The sequence below is a fragment of the Silurus meridionalis genome, chromosome 7 (assembly GCF_014805685.1).
Source record: "Silurus meridionalis isolate SWU-2019-XX chromosome 7, ASM1480568v1, whole genome shotgun sequence".
In the NCBI taxonomy this organism is placed as follows: Eukaryota; Metazoa; Chordata; class Actinopteri; order Siluriformes; family Siluridae; genus Silurus; species Silurus meridionalis.
Window position 1 is genome coordinate 2,303,981 of NC_060890.1, and position 17,584 is coordinate 2,321,564.

The following is a 17,584-nucleotide window of genomic DNA, read 5'->3' on the forward strand; positions in this document are numbered from 1 at the left end:
GCTTGAAAGCTTTATTATTGTTCATGAAGTCAGTACAGATGAGCATAATTACTTACAGAAGGTTACAGACAAGTTCATTTTAATATAATTTACTATCAAAGCAATACCTAATGATTGAATAAACATACAGAATAAAGATAATGATTGTGCTGAAAGCTCAAAACAAATCAGAATTCCATTGAAATAGCAGCTGAGTCAAAGAAATCTACAGATCTGTGTCTTCTTCTAGGTGTTCCAGTGCATGGCTAAAAGAGAAAATAAAAGAGGTAAACATAAATGCATGATTTGAAAATTCAAAGTGAATTCCTGCTATTTATAAGCATCTTTCTTTCATTGAACTTCTAAAAAAAAAAAACGTACATTTGCGCAGTTTCCTGATCCCTGTAGACAGAGATGGGTCTTGCAGTGCAGGTAGATTTTGTTGGAGAAGCCGCTGAATGTGAACATCCTAAATGAGAAATAGCTGGATGTTGAGATGCCGTTCTTCATCACCGCCACTGTGCCATCATCGGGGTTCGGACACCTGAAAAGATACAAAGAAATATTTGACCAAAAAGTGATATAAAATCTTTTGTCCCATTTTTCGGCTGTTCGTTTTTCCACCTACCCGTTAATGATCAGATTCCAGCGGATGGAATAGTCAGTCTGGTTGACCGGCGTGGCCCAGCAGCTGTCCAGCACAAGAGCGACCTGATTGCTGTCAAGCGGATTCACTTGCACAGCTATATACATCTGATGGTTCACTTCTAGGATCACATTTCCGGAGAATGGAACGAGGAATGTAGCATCAGTGTATGGGATCATGCTGATCTGGTACGAGCCCTCGGTATATAGATCTTTCCTGATTACACTGTGACATAGAAGTATATGTATTTAACATCTAAATAATAACAATAATAATTTTATCAATATGGTTAATTTTAGATCTTAAATAAAAAAGTATAATGCAATATATATTATAAAATATTTGGAAAAATCTTTTTTGGGTTAATTTGTAAATATTATTATCAGTTAATCTTATAAATAATTTTAAAAAATAGTTGATACTTTAATTGCTGATTAAATGTCAAAGACTTTATTATTAATCAATAAAGAAAGTGTTCAAATGAACACAACAATACGGGATTATGAACTGAATATTAACCTGAATATTAACTATTGGTATCTTAAGTTGTGACATGATTAATACCTTTTTGTGGCTTGGATGGGCATGGGCATGGAGATGCTCTGGATGAGTGGATACACACATGAAAAGTTAATGTTGAGCCCACCAGAGCGAGTGATGACCCCTATCCCGTTGGTCGTCCCAACACTGTTCTTGAACTTGATGTGTGTGCCGTTATTCTACACAAACACAGAACGACATTAAGGTATATCAGCCATAACATTAATTATGTATAACAACTATACAACTATAAAGTTAAAACTAGTGAACATAATAAATAGAGTGCTTGTTTTTGTACCTCCATTGTTGTGCCACACATGTTGAAGTTACTGTCAAATTTGAACACCAGCCTGTTATTTTGGACCGTCCCTTTGCAGCTTGCGTTGTTAAGGTGGAGAATGTCTACAGAATATCCGGCTTGAAAGAGCTGACAGCGAGACAGAGACAGTGACCCAGTGCTGCCTGAACATGTTTTAATTGCATCTAAGGGGGAATAAAAAAAAAAGGAACACATTTGATTGGTTTTGAAAGAAATGCATGAAAGCGAAGGCATTGTGAAAACATTATTAAAACCCTGAGTAATCTTCTTGATTGGTTCTTATACTCAGGATTCATGGAATTGTTCGTATTAGGGAATGTTGCATTGTTATTTACTTAAAAGTTCTTGTCTAAAGCTTGTCTGTCCCAGTAAGACTGTTATAAATGAGGTGTGCTTAAAACAATTCATAACACGATGGATGATTTTTATTTTAATAGTCCATGTAGGAGAAATATACCACAAGTTTTTGGGTTGCGTCTTGAAGTGTTCCTACAGGCACAGCCGTAAGCTCCATTTATCGCCTTACAGACTTCATCCTGAGTGCAGTTCAGAGTCCGACAGGGATCTACAAAGAGAGACCAGCAGAAAGACAATCAAACTACAATTTCATCGCCAAACTGGGGTGATTTTTTTGGTCCTATTTAGCCCCATTTATTTAGTTTTTTTTTCTGAAAATAATTATATTGGGTGTACAGTAATTTCCAGCAAATGCAATATACTGTCTTTGAAATTGTGATGTTCATGTTTATATGGTCATAATTATATAAACAAATGTTATAGCAGATCTAAAAGTATTCTAAGCATAAGAAACAGTTACACTTTACCTGCTGTCAGTGCTGGAATGAATTCACTTCTATTTTTTCACATTATTCCTTTTTTAGATCAATAAATATAGCTATTTTTCACATATCAGTTGCCTGTTGTTTCTCCCACTCTCCACCAGAGTGCGCCATGACCACCAAGACTGTGTCCTATTGAACGGTAGTTCCCAGAGGCCCCTACCAATTACAGACTTTGTTTTTGCCATTTCGCCTTGCAATGTACCAAGTCTCAGGCCTTCACGTGTTTAACCTTGGACTGTTCACCTCATTTTCTGATTGTTTGCTGCCAGCCCTAACCATTGCCTTTTTTTTAGACATTAGCCATTTGTATTTCCTTGGATATTTCTGTTTGCTCCATGCCTGTCTCACCACTCTCCTCTCGGATCCTCAACTCCATTGACCGCCAACTTAACTTTTACACTATTTAAATATGTATTGTCAGATATTCTTTACCTGTTAGGATAGAGAAGAGAAGAGAAGAGAAGAGAAGAGAAGAGAAGAGAAGAGAAGAGAAATAAAAAATTACCTCCACATTATTATAAAATGTCACATAAAATCACATCTGAAATGGGGTTTTTAAATGGATGAACTAATGAATAGATGTGCAGATATACATTAACTTTACCTGTCAAAGTTTGTATTGGTGTAGTAGTTGTATTTTCTGATGGTGGTGGTGTAGTTGTAGTTTCTGGTGGTGGTGTAGTAGTTGTAGTTTCTGGTGGAGGTGTAGTTGTAGTTTCTGGTGGTGGTGTAGTAGTTGTAGTTTCTGGTGGTGGTGGTGTAGTTGTGGTTTCTGGTGGTGGTGTAGTTGTGGTTTCTGGTGGTGGTGTACTTGTAGTTTCTGGTGGTGGTGTAGTAGTGGTTTCTGGTGGTGTAGTATTTGTAGTTTCTGGTGGTGGTGTAATAGTTGTAGTTTCTGGTGGTGGTGTAGTTGTAGTTTCTGGTGGTGGTGTAGTTGTAGTTTCTGTTGGTGGTAAAGTAGTTGTAGTTTCTGGTGGTGGTGGTGTAGTTGTAGTTTCTGTTGGTGGTATAGTAGTTGTAGTTTCTGGTGGTGGTGGTGGTGGTAGTTGTAGTTTCTGGTGGTGGTGGTGGTGGTGGTGTAGTTGTTGTAGTTTCTGGTGGTGTAGTTGTTGTAGTTTCTGGTGGTGGTGTAGTTGTGGTTTCTGGTGGTGGTGTAGTTGTAGTTTCTGGTGGTGGTGTAGTTGTGGTTTCTGGTGGTGGTATAGTAGTTGTAGTTTCTGGTGGTGGTGGTGTAGTTGTAGTTTCTGCTGGTGGTGTAGTAGTTGTAGTTTCTGGTGGTGGTGGTGGTGTAGTTTCTGGTGGTGGTGGTGGTGGTGGTGGTGGTGGTGGTGTAGTTGTTGTAGTTTCTGGTGGTGGTAGTAGTTGTAGTTTCTGGTGGTGGTGTAGTTGTGGTTTCTGGTGGTGGTGTAGTTGTAGTTTCTGGTGGTGGTGTAGTAGTGGTTTCTGGTGGTGGTATAGTAGTTGTAGTTTCTGGTGGTGGTGGTGGTGGTGGTGGTGGTGGTGTAGTAGTTTCTGGTGGTGGTGCAGTTGTTGTGGTTTCTGGTGGTGTAGTTGTGGTTTCTGGTGGTGGTGTAGTTGTAGTTTCTGGTGGTGGTAGTAGTTGTAGTTTCTGGTGGTGGTGTCGTAGTTGTAGTTTCTGCTGGTGGTGTAGTAGTAGTTGTTGTTCGTGGTGTAGTTGTAGTTTCTGGTGTAGTAGTTTCTGGTGTAGTAGTTGTAGTTTCTGGTGGTGGTGTCGTAGTTGTAGTTTCTGGTGTAGTAGTTGTAGTTTCTGGTGGTGGTGTAGTTGTAGTTTCTGCTGGTGGTGTAGTAGTAGTAGTTGTTGTTCGTGGTGTAGTAGTAGTAGTTGTTGTTCGTGGTGTAGTTGTAGCTCTGGTGGTGGTGTAGTTGTTGTAGTTTCTGGTGGTGTAGTAGTTGTAGTTTCTGGTGGTAGTGTAGTTGTTGTGGTTTCTGGTGGTGGTGTAGTAGTTGTAGTTTCTGGTGGTGATGGTGGTGGTGTGGTGGTTGTAGATTCTGGTGGTGGTGTAGTTGTAGATTCTGGTGGTGGTGTAGTTGTAGTTTCTAGTGGTGGTCTAGTTGTAGTTTCTGGTGGTGGTGTGGAAGTTTCTGGTGGTGGTGTAGTTGTTGTAGTTTCTGGTGGTGGTGTAGTTGTAGTTTCTGGTGGTGGTGTAGTTGTGGTTTCTGGTGGTGGTGTAGTTGTAGTTTCTGGTGGTGGTGTAGTAGTGGTTTCTGGTGGTGGTGTAGTAGTTGTAGTTTCTGGTGGTGGTGCAGTTGTTGTAGTTTCTGGTGGTTGTGCAGTTGTTGTAGTTTCTGAAGGTGGTGCAGTTGTTGTAGTTTCTGGTGGTGGTGCTGGTGCAGTTGTTGTAGTTTCTGGTGGTGGTGTAGTAGTTGTAGTTTCTGGTGGTGGTGCAGTAGTTGTAGTTTCTGGTGGTGGTGTAGTTGTTGTAGTTTCTGGTGGTGGTGCAGTAGTGGTAGTTTCTGGTCGTGGTGTAGTTGTTGTAGTTTCTGGTGGTGGTGCAGTTGTTGTGGTTTCTAATGGTGGTGCAGTTGTTGTAGTTTCTGGTGGTGGTGCAGTTGTTGTAGTTTCTGGTGGTGGTGTAGTTGTAGTTTCTGCTGGTGGTGTAGTAGTTGTAGTTTCTGGTGGTGGTGTAGAAGTTGTAGTTTCTAGTGGTGATGTAGTTGTTGTAGTTTCTGGTGTAGTAGTTGTAGTTTCTGTTGGTGGTAGTGTAGTAGTTGTAGTTTCTGTTGGTGGTGGCGTAGTTACTGGTGTTGTAATTGTTGTTTCTGGTGGTGTTGTAGCTTTTGTAATAGTTGGTGTTGTTCTTGTTCGTGGTGTAGTTTTACATGGTGTTCGTGGTGTAGTAGTAGTTGTTGTTCGTGGTGTAGTAGTAGTAGTTGTTTTTGGGGTTGTAGTTGCTATTGATATTATATGTCAAATGAAGTAAAGAAGAGGGAGAAATAAGAATAAAAATCACCTCTAGAAAAATTCCCTAAATAATTAATCTCCAAATCTTTAAAAAATGCAACATTACCTGGTACTTTTTTTGAATTGCCTCCTGGTGCCACCCCACCTAACGTAAAGTAGAGATATATACTTTATATGCATATTATTTTAGGATTTCAATTGTTTCTCATACCAGTTGTACACAGAAGACATAGATGAGACACAGGAGAATTTGTGGCAGGTGCAAAGATGACAGTCTTAAATGTAAGCAAGGTAGATGCTGAGACAGGACAAGCTTTTGTAGCAACCATATCTCATTTTCCAAGAGCACAGGTCCAGTTGTTAGAAATTTTTAGATGCCTTTTCAGTCACAAAAGACCATACAAAACAGCATATAGAGACTCCTCCTAACGTGCCAAAAGAATTAAGGAGTCCCACAGTGATTGGTGCAACCCTGTGGTCTTGGTACAAAAACCATTTGATGCAAATATTATGTCTAAATGTGATGTATATATGATGCTTCACATTATATATAATAAAAATGCAATGTTCTGATTTATTTTGGTAAAATTAATTCGTTCTGCTTTTGTTTAGTTGGTTTTGCACCCCATTGCCTATTTAGGGTCTTAAATACAGAATCCTCTGCCTGCCTAATTCATACATTTATAACATATGAGGGTTCTACTGATATCCTTAAAATGGAAAAAGATTTTGATGATTTGGAAAGTATTTAATATTTCAGACAACACCAGCCAACAGACTTGATGTCAAAAAAGGTTAGTTAAAAGGAGCCATGTGAGCAGGTCAATGCCAGGTAGAAACTGGTCTTCATTATTGCAATCTCGTGATTTTTTTTTTTGTCTTTTATTTTTGTTTTGGGCTATTGACATATAATCATCCACATCTTTTCATTACAGTCATTATAATAAACTAAAACAAACAAACAAACAAGGACTTACTCATAAAGAGCAGGGTTGCCAGGCATGTCAGGAGTAGGAACCCCATTAACAGCAATTAATCTGGGATTTGAAAAAGATAAATATTATTAGTCAGAAAATTTTATTAAAGTAAGGAATGCCTTTGCTTTTTTCATAAATAATCCCAAATAATTACATTTATTTATTTTTAAGTGCAAATAAATATTAGTCCAAATAAAGTGATGAATAAACAACAGTTACGGTGTTTTTTAATTTAAAAACTCTTTATAAATTGACCCATTTCCAAAAGCTTTCTTCTCCAGTTGATAGAAAACAGTAACAATGGCATGGTAATAACTCAATAATAGTTATACAGAGAAAAAAAAAATTGCCTAATTTTTTTTAATGGTACAGCCACTTGTGACTAGACAACAAATCAGTGTGTAAATTTCAATATCATCAAGAAAATTTAGGATAATTAGTCTACATGCTTATATTTAATAAAAGGTTTTCATGTATAATATAACAGAATCCTGATTTTTTTTTCTAAAGAAATACATGCTTGAAACAAAACAAACAAATAAAATTATAATAAAATAAAATAAAATAAAATAAATAATGTAAAACATTTATAAGTTAATAGATAGCAGTTAATTTAATCAATAAATTTAAAAAAATCTTACCAGGCAGTGGATAACGTTTGTTGTGTCTACTGTACTTCACTGCAACTGTCTACAACATGGATAGAATCTGCATATTTATATTATTTCCTAACAGGAAATTAATCTAAAATATGCACCTGGTCAGGTGTGATTTTCTTGTTAAACAACTCTGTAATTGCTACAGGATTGGCAAAGTGTATACTTGATTAGTAATAGTTGAGAGGATGAGAAAAGGCGTTTTTAAAGCTGTTAAGTTACATTTAAAGCTGATGACGTTTGTCCATGTATTAATGAGCAGTATTGTTATACTGTGGTTATTCTGTGCATAATAGATTAACAGAGTAACCACATGATATTAAGACCAGAATGTGCAGTATGTGGACTACTTACAAGTCAGAAGCAACAATATATTGTTGAATATTGTGCTGTCTCCATGTTTTTCAGGATTTTTGTAAAGTTGCCACAGTCGCAAATTTACTGTATTATCCTGTGTACAATTAGCGTTTTTTGTATGTAAATTAGTAACAATTCAAGAACTAATGTAAGAAAACATCTTCCTATATACATATAGAGTTCAGGACTGACTGCTGGCTGGTTGCTGTGGACATCAGAAGTTTCACAGTGAACTTCCTGTGGGCTTCCAGCTACATACTGTATTCCTTTACAGGAATATTTGGTTATAAATAATCCAATATTACATTTTTTTATAGACAGTAGATTCCTTTGTTTTACCTGTAATGCTTTGAGACTAATAGAATTTTCCCATTAATCACAGACACCTACTAGTATAAATGTTCTAGCAAGAAAGCTGCTTGAGATTCAAGAAGGGAAGACAAGTATTGGCTACACTTTTTTTACCTTTTTATACGCATATATTACCCATGTGTAATAAATATTTAAGAAGTATACGCAAAACAGGTGGGTTAAATGTAAAATTAAAGCTCATGCGAAAGACACAAGATGAGGCAATTGTGACCCCTCAACTCAAGAAATAGGAACGCATTCTATGTTCCTAAACATCTAAACTCATGAAGAGGAACTACCCCGAATTGCATATATAGAAAGGCACAACTTCAGGTGCCTAAAGTAAATATGACCTACTTTTTTAATATCTCTGCGTGTATGTGTGAGCACTTTAACTGAATTAGGTGTCAATCAAATATGTTTCACTCCTGTAAATTGCAGATGATATAAAAGAAAAAAAAACAGGAAGCATAGCTAGAATTGAATGCCAACAAAAACAACCTGAGATACCAAGTTAGGCAAGCTCACATTGTAAAACTTTGGTTGTACATCCATGTTGATGAATGTTTTTATATCTTTATGCATTGAACACATTTCAGTAAATGTGAAATATTTGTATACGTTTATACGTTTTATTGTTCACTACATATAATTTGCAACACAGTAATGAAAGCTTCTTGGCTCTAACAACTGGGTTGTCTCTTCCTTGAACTGAATGTCCTGCCTCAATTGGCATGACAATAATTATAGAAAAATATCAAAAAATCTAGATTAGAAATAATTGGTGGTTTTAAGGTAAATAAAAATCTAGGAATTTAGTGGTAACCATATGTTTGCTTATCATCCAAATACTTGTATAAGTCTGAATTTAAAATACAACTTCAGAAGGAATTAGTTAATATACTATGTTTCAAAGTAACGCAAATGAACAGCTAGAAGAGCAACAATGTTCTTGTACATAAACTCCTTATAAATACATCGCATTAAACCAGTTCTGTTCCTAATGCGGTGTGACATGGAAACATTTCTTTTTATATTGCCCAACATCAGAACACTGTGCTTTTTCTCAAGCCAGCCATTAGCACAGCTAGTGCAATCACACACACACACAATAATAATGATCTTGGGTTGTGGTGTGGCCCACTTGATAGTGACAAAATAGGCAGCAAAACTAACACAAAAAACTTTGAAGCCTCTAGAGGTTACTTTACTTTTCTTCGCAGGACATGCACCAGAGAGTGGAATCATCCAACATAGTTACAAGCAGAAGTTAAAAAATATATAAGTATATAACAAAAACAAATAGAAAACCTACACAAGCAATTAACACTTAACAGAGTGACAAACTAAACATTGTAAACTACTCCATCAAAATCTCCATCTTACTTAAAAATGTTTTGGAATGCAACATTATGGTTTTCACAAAAATGTGGCTTAATAAATTTACTCCGGGGCGGGGGGGCAGGGGTTTTCCTTATTCCCTCTCGAGTCTAGTTCCTCTTAAGGTTTCTTCCTTATGCCATCTCAGGAAGTTTTTCCTTGCCAGAGTTGCCAATGGCTTGCTCATTAGGGACAAACTTACTCTTATAAAGAACAATATAATTGATTCTTTTTTACAACATGATCTGTGTAAAGCTGCTTTGAGACAATGTCCATTGTTAAAAGTGCTATATAATAAAAAATGTAATGAATTTGCATCTACATATGTCTTTTGTTAAAACAAGTGTGTTGTTGATAATTAAATACTATACATTTTTACATACATACATTTTATAATAAATAAGAATAATTCAATTATACACTAATTTGAAGCCTTATATCAATAGAAATACAGAAGGTTATGATGGTTCGACATACTATTTTTAGTTACAATGACGATAGTCATATAACAAAATTGTTAAAATATTTCAATTCATTACAATTAATTTTTATTTGTATTGCGCTTTTAACAATGAATATTGTCTCATAGCAGCTTTACACAGATAATGTGGTGATTAAAAGTAAATATGGTCTTTATAAGTAAGTTGTTCCCTGATGAACAAGCCGTTGGCGACTGTGGTGAAGGAAAAACTCCCGAGATGGCATAAGGAAGAAACCTTGAGAGGAACCAGACTCAAAAGGGGAACCCATCCTCATCTGGGTTGCACCAAATGTCCATGTCCAGATATACGATGTTGTGGGGTACAGTGATGATGATCAGAAGCGAAAAGTAGTCCTGAGTCAGTGTAGGAGACTGTTGATATTAACTACAGTCTAATCCATCCTCAAAGCACCTGTTCTTACTCCGGAATTTCATGGAACCACCCAAGGTGTTGATGAGAAACTGTCAAACATTTACATTTATCTACTTTTAAATTTGCGGCATTTAGCAGACGCCCTTGTCCAGAGTGATGTACAAAAGTGCTTTGAGTCTCTAGCAAAGAATAAATCTACACTGGTATTCTAGATTACAAACTTAATATAAGTATACTGTAACTCTTGAATTCCACAAAGCAAACTTGGAAAGTGCTCATTTAAACAAAGCAGCCTATGTATATACTGTAGTTTATACAGTATGGTACTATAAATTGCTCTTTGTAGCTAAATGCCTCACTGGAATACAAAGAGAGATCAGAAAGACCTACAACAAGCTGAATCCCTGAAAATGTCGAAACCATTCAGCAACTTGTGCATGATGATCGTCAGAGAACAAACCACAACATTGCTGCCATTGTGGGTGCCACATTGTCATGTAAAACAGTCCAGGCAAGCCTCATGTGTGATTTGAACATGTGCAGTGTTGCTGACAAGCTTTCCCCAGGCTGTTGACCCAGAGGCACAAGGAACACCACGTAAAATCTGCCAAGAACTTTCCCAGCGTGGCGTGGCGACCCGTCCTTCATGTTGAGGATCCTTACTGGTAACTTTTGGGTGTACGGGCATGACCCTAAGAGGAAAATTTCTCGCAGTGGAAGAGTCCATAATCTCCATGACCGAAAAGGCGAGACAGGTCTGCAATTTGACCAAGTGCATGCTCATCCTTTTTTTCAATATTTGCGGCATTGTGCATCAGAATTTTTTCCCCAGCGGTCAGACCATCAATAGCAAGCTCTGGTTCAAAGTTTGAACGCATCTGAGGGAGGACATTCAGTGATAGCGACCGGATCTGAACAGAGCTGTCATGGGCCAATCATGTAAAGCTTGTCATTGCAGTTTTTATGGTTGTGTATGGGTATGTTGAATATGGAATAGCTAAAAGTGTTACACCTTAATGGGGAATTCAAAAAGTATATTTAAAAAAAAATCCAAATACTGGGCGTTGACATCTGTATTGAAATGTTTTATTGACTACCACTCAGTTGCAACAGCCCCTATTATCATGAAATGTATTGAGAAACACATACCTGCACGCAATGAGGCTGCCAACTGGTTTGTAATGTTTAATTAAATAAAAGGGGAACAGTCCTACTATTCTATAATTAATGCTAACAGTGATAAAAATGCAAATGGCTACAATCATATGGAGAGTTTCACAATGGGAAATGGTTCCATGATCTTATGAGGAAGGGTTTCTCAGTAAATTTGTCTGTATGTCAACTAAGCAAATGGAAAAAAAAAAAAAAAAAAACAGAAGCAACCGCCAATATTGTGTGCTGTCTCAGCATGTCTGTTTTGGAATGTGTTATTAATAACTACCGCCCAGTTGCCACAGCCCATCAAAAAATGTTTTGTAAAACACATACTTGCATACATTAAGGACATCATAGTCAAGCACCTATGTAGCAATCTGATAAAAGAATTGATAATTTATATAGAAATCAATTTATTTTTCTAGCTTCCTGTTTTAGTTTAGTTTCATTTAACTTTTGGTAACCTAAAGAAAAAATTCATAATGGCATATTCATTTTCTCTTACAGAGAGCTGATGTTCTTAGAATTCTGTGTGCTTATAGTTTACTATATGACACAACCTCCCAGAACCCTCCTTCTAAAATTTAGGTCAAGAAAAGAAAAAATAAAACTGAGGAGAATGCAGGCTTTAACAGAAATGACATTTTCTTTAGAAAAAACCTATTTGCATGAGGCTTGATTAATCTGATGCTTCAATTTTAGTGATGTTCGCAATGTTGAAATATCAGAAATAAACATACTATATTATTATGTATAATGAAGACTACAACAGGGGGCAAATTCTTTTCTTATAAAGGCTCAAAGTTATGGAACAGCCTTCCAATCAGTGTCCGGGTCTCACACAGACACAGTCTTAGTGTTCACGACGAGGCTGAAAACATATTTATTTAATATTTTTTCAGTAGATTTTTCTTAGGTAAAGGCTCAGATCTGGAGGGATCATGAATATAGAGTGTTTGGTGAACTGGGATATTTGCATGCTGTCGTCCCCGCACTCTTACACTTTCACTCAGGGTGTTGGGTGGGTCGTCTCTTATCCCAGAGATCCCTCATGTCTGTGTTACCTTCTAGTTATCACTTATAGTTATGCTTCCATAGTGAGTCTTGCCGGAGTCCAAACTGCACAGTGTCTGTAACTTTTATACAGCAATAAGGATACTTAATAATCCATATATTTCTCTCCCTGTCACCCCTCTTCTCTCTCCCTCTGTCGAGTTAAACATGCTCCTGAGGTTCCAGTGACCACTGTTCCTGCCCCTCTCTTCTCCTCCGATCTGCCCACTTTGTCCCTGCCTGCCTCTGGCTGGTGTTCTCTTCGATTGGAGGCCACGCTGTGCAGCTGGGGATAGTTTCTCATCAACGTCCTGGGAATCCATCAAATTACGGCGTAAGAACATGAGCTTCGAGGATTTTGGATGTGGATTTGGACTGATAACCATCACTGTGCCTCCCAGATGAGGATCGGTTCCATCTTAGGTTTGGGTTCTCTCAACGTTTCTTCCTTATGCCATCTCGGGGAGTTTTTCCCTTGCCACAATCGCCACCATAGTGCTAATGGATTCAAGTTTATGAAGAATTTTAAATTGGAAAATGCTTCACTATCTTTTAGCATAGCATGAAAGGCTTCCCCATGATCTATTATTCACTTGTTTGTATTTGATTTTAGGGCATTATGTTTTATTTTATTGTAAATTTTATTCCTCTAATTCAGTGATCCACAAGCTTTTTGCGCCACGGACCGGATTAATGTCGGACAATATTTTCACGGACCGGCCTTAAAGGTGTGGTGGATAAATACAACCAATTAAAATGATACAACCATAAAAGATTTTCTAAATATAATAATAAATGTGAATCGACTGTGTTGGTTTTTGTTCATTTTGCTCACTTGGGGGTTTGAATTTAGCAGTAATGTATTATGTGTTAGCGGCCAGAGCCCCTTTAAGAAGGTAGCGGATAGAGGTAAGACATGTGACCGAGGAATCATGACCTGCAACAAGAGTGAGTCATAGACAGATGTGCGGGAGAAAATCCGATAATTTTCCAAAATAAAAAAAGAATAAAAAAAAACTGAAATAATGTAAGTGTAACAGACTTTATCATAAGTTATGTATTCTTTCTGTGCGGCCCGGTACCAGTTGACCCACGGATCGGTGCCGGTCCGTGACCCTGGGGTTGGGGACCATTGCTCTAATTTATACTTTATTCTTTAATTAAAACTTATTCTATTTTGAGAGACAGGCAAAAGTTCACCAAGCAGAGCTTTCTTTATTTACTTAAATTTTCACCCCAGCACTTAGCTTTCCAGTACTGACACGGTCTTGACACTTGCGGTTTGGGACTTCCCCTCCACTCACCCTCACCACTGGCACAGCATTTTTTTCACAGTGTTTTTGTTTTTTTATTTTCCATCACAGACCAGGTGTTTAAACATTTTCACTGCATGCTGTACTGGTTTTAGTTGTATATGTGGTATAGCTAGAAATGCGATCCATTGTAATGTTCTTCTTCGCCACAGCGGATCATCCGTCTCCATACTACTCTGTCCTCTACATCTAACTCTTGGAAACCAACAACCTGCATGTCTTTCCCTACCAAATCCATAAACCTCCTCCTTGGCCTTCCTATTTTTTCTCCTTCCTCAGCATTCTCCTACCAATAAACCCCATGTCCCTCCTCTGCACATGACTAAACCATCTCAATTGAGCCTTTCTCACTATGTCTCCAGAACCTACATGCACTATGTATTTACCACTGCCATTTCCATTCTTTTAGCAAAATCTACCACCATCTGACCTTTCACATTCCTCTCTTTAAAGCCATACCTACCCATAACCTCCTCATCACCTCTGTTATCTTCACCTACATGCCCATTGAAATCTACCATAATTACCAATCTTTCTTTCTAGGTACATTTTTCACTACTTCATCTAACTATCTCCAGAATTGTTCCTTCTCCTCCATCTCACAAGCCACTTGCAGAGCAAAAGCACTAAAATTACATTTATCATCACCCCTTCAACTTCCAGCTTCACATTTATCACCCCATTAGAAACTTAGCTTACCTCCACTACACTCTTACTGTACTCTTCCTTCAGAATTACCCCTACACCATTTTTTTTTCCATCCACACCATGATAGAACAGTTTAAACTTCCACCTCCAATGTTTCTGGCCTTTTCACTTGGTTTCCTGAACACACAACATATCTACCTTTCTCCTCTCCATCAAATCATCTACCTCTCTCCCTTTACCAGTCATATGGTAGTACCAAGATTTAAAGTGCCATCTCTAATCTCCAATTTCCTACACTTCTCCTTTCCCTGCTGTCTCTGTAGACATCTCCCCCTCTCTCCTTCTCCTCCTTTGGCCAACAGTATCCCAATTTCCCCAGTAACCTATTAGCTAAAAATACCTGTGGCGGTCATTGGTAACCCGGGCCTCAACCGATCCAGTATGAAATTCTGGTTTGTGATCCGAAAATTTGATTTGACATGTTTTACCCTTATGTCTTTCCTAACGCAACCCTTCCAATTTATCCGGGTTTGGGAGTGGCACTAAGAGTGAACTGACTTGTGCATGGCTGGTTTTTAATTGCAATCCATTGTAATGAAGAAATCAAATTGCAAATGAAAGTAACTGTCACTAGTGGGTATTGATGTCTGTGTTGGAATGTTTAGTAATTACTTCCCAGTTGCCACAGCTCTCATAGCGTCATACAATGTTTTGAGAAATGCATATTTACATGCATTGCTTTAAGGCCATCATACCCAAGCATCTAGGTAGCTCAATCAATTATGTTGAAATCAGGTTGTCTTTTTTGTAACCTACTTTTTAGTCTTATTAAAGAAAATTAGATTAGCTACACCAGAAAGCTTTTTTTCAAAGTGAAATCACTGAAATACCTCAAATGAAGTGTCAGATACCAAGCAGTGATGTATGTAAGGCAGCTTACATGTAATGGTGCTATTGTACCAAATGTGGTCCATAGGGGCATTATAATTGATACTCTATATAGCTAGATGTTATAGTACACCACCCTTGTAATAGTATTTGAGGGAGCCACCCAAAAGAATAACACAAGTGTTTTGGCATGACGAAAAGTCAGAGACACGATTTTCAGCTTACCAAAAATAGAAAACGTTTTACTACAGTACTTAGCAATGAACTGAATAAAAGAAACATGTAATTGTATTATAAACAGGGGCAGCGAACTATCTAAAAAAAGGAGTCATGCTCTTAAACATGTGTGCAAAGTAGACATTATAATGAGGTGATCAAACCATGGTGTTAACTCACACAAAGTGCTACTTTCTATATTAAATTGAACCAATAAAAAAAACCTACATTTTCTACCTGAGAACACAGATTGAGAAAGGATGCCCATGGTGTTATGTATTCATTGTTCAGAATTGGGTTAATCCTGCAATTGTTGTGTTATGCTTTTGTTGGCGCTGTGTGACCCTCTGTAGATATTTCTGAACAGTTGTTAAGCAAAGAAGAAAAAAGTGATAAGTGCACTCAGCCTCCGATGTGTCTTTGTCCATTGGATATACTTATATTCAGACAAACACAACACATGGCATTTAGAACAAACCAATAATATAAAAAAAAGCAGTATTACATTATATAACTCAAATAATGCTGCATTAACATGCAGGAATGAGACATTTTACACTACCACACAGGGCATGATCAGAGCAGAAAGAAAAAGTGGTAGTACAGGTAGGTAGTATAAACTGAGGGAGGACTGACCATTACTTCCTGATCATTTATGTATTTACTCTTACAGAACACTGATGTTCTTACAGAGTTCTGTGTAATTCTCATTTATAATGTGACACAAATCTTTCCCAAACCCTGCATATTCAGCATTGTACATTAATACCAAAGACATCCAAACTGTGAAAGAATGCATATGGATTTATGTAGTGAACAAAAAGGTGTTAAACAACCCAGAATATGTTTTATATTTTAGATTGTTCAATGTAAATACATTTAGCTTTAATGACATCTTGGCACATTCAAACTGGCTTCTCCATCCAGGTCCAAAGTGGGTCCTAGGTGAGATCAGACAAGTACTGGATTTTGCATGGCCTAGCATACATTAAGAAGCATCAGCATAACTGTAAAGCATGTCAAAAATAACAATGGCAGATTTGCCACCTGACAACTACGGCTGTACAAATCACTCTTTCGGTCCACTGGTACAGACTGTTTCAGCCCACTCACTGATGCACAGAAAAGTGCTGGGACATCATGTTCAAATGTATGACAAAAGTTGTATATCTTGATCTTTTAGAAAGTATGGAAAAATATGTATTTCTGTTGCCATTAATATGATTTGTGTCACGTTGTGGAAAGCTATTTGAGATACTGGCTGATAGAGGCACACACTTCCAAAGAACTCCAGGAGGCTTTTGCAGAGTTAGAGTTTCCACTTATAGAACTTCTAGCTGTTCAAGAAATTATCTTTCTGTTTAACCCTCCAAATACTTCACACTTTGGGACCTGGAAGCATGAAATACAATTGGTGAAAACCACTCTTGAAGTCATCTTGGGCAATCAAACAGTGACCAAACCTTGCAAGTCTTACATACAGTGCTCATGGAAATGGAGGGAATCCTCAACTCAAAACCACCTGGTTATGTTTCATCAGATGTTGCCAACCCGAACCCAGTCACATCAAATCTGTTGCTAATTGGTTGCCATAATGCAACGCTTCCCCAAGGCACTTCCTCCATGGCGCATGTGGCATGGCATCCAAGCCATCACCAACTACAGGACATCATCACCTGCCTGCAACAGTGATGGCTCCCTTTCAGATGCGCTGAACAGCTTCTATGCCCGTTTCGAAGCACAGAATGTAGTGACAGCATGGAAGACCACCCCTCCTTCCAACAACCAGGTGCTTTGTCTTTTCACTGTTGATTTGAGGAAAACTCTAAGCAGAGTCAACCCACGGAAAGCTACAGGACCAGACAAGATTTCTGGCAGAGTACTCAATGAATGTGCAGACCAACTTGCAGATGTTCTCACTGACATCTTTAACATCTCTCTGAGCATCGATGTGGTGTGTGACAGGTGTGTGTGGTCATCCACAATGCTATTTGCTTTGCGGATGCAGCGTATGGTGTAAATGTGCATAACAGAGGGGAGAGAGACTCCAATGATCTTCTAATCTGTCCTTACTATCCTCTGTAGGGTCTTGCGATCCGAGACGGTGCAGTTCCCAAACCAGGCAGTGATGCAGCTGCTCAAGATGCTCTCGATGGTCCCTCTGTAGAACATGGTCAGGATGGGGGGAGGGAAATGAGCTTTCCTCAGCCTTCTCAGGAAGTAGAGACGCTTCTGGGCTTTCTTGGTGATGGAGCTGGTGTTGAGTGACCAGGTGAGGTTATCCGCCAAATGAACACAGAGGAATTTGGTGCTCTTGATGATCTCCACTGAGGATCCATCAATAATCAGTGGAGATTGGTCGCTCTGTGCTTTTCTGAAGTCCACAACCATCTCTCTGGTTTTGTCAACGTTCAGAGACAGGTTGTTTGCTCCACACCAGGCAGTTAACCGTTGCACCTCCTCTCTATATGCTGACTCGTCGTTCTT

The 17,584-nt window shown here is 38.1% G+C and overlaps 1 protein-coding gene across 1 annotated transcript; it reads right to left on the reverse strand.

Moving 5' to 3' along the window:
- On the reverse strand, positions 1–3,074 carry LOC124389043 (pancreatic secretory granule membrane major glycoprotein GP2-like). The gene is made up of 7 exons (XM_046854251.1): positions 2,931–3,074; positions 1,942–2,049; positions 1,464–1,648; positions 1,190–1,344; positions 608–850; positions 361–523; positions 1–245 (listed from the first exon to the last, which is right to left on the reverse strand). The coding sequence occupies exons 3-7, from the start codon at positions 1,482–1,484 to the stop codon at positions 168–170; spliced, it is 660 nt and encodes a 219-aa protein (XP_046710207.1). The 5' UTR covers positions 1,485–1,648; positions 1,942–2,049; positions 2,931–3,074; the 3' UTR covers positions 1–167.
- Positions 3,075–17,584: the final 14,510 nt, after the last annotated feature.

Excerpts from the sequence above, each read along its gene's own strand:
- LOC124389043 (XM_046854251.1), bottom strand. The coding sequence starts at position 1,484 with ATGTGTGGCACAACAATGGAG. Across the intron at positions 1,345-1,463 it reads TGTGTGGCACAACAATGGAG|AATAACGGCACACACATCAA; the intron begins GTACAAAAACAA and ends GTGTTTGTGTAG. Across the intron at positions 246-360 it reads GATCAGGAAACTGCGCAAAT|CCATGCACTGGAACACCTAG; the intron begins GTACGTTTTTTT and ends TTTCTCTTTTAG.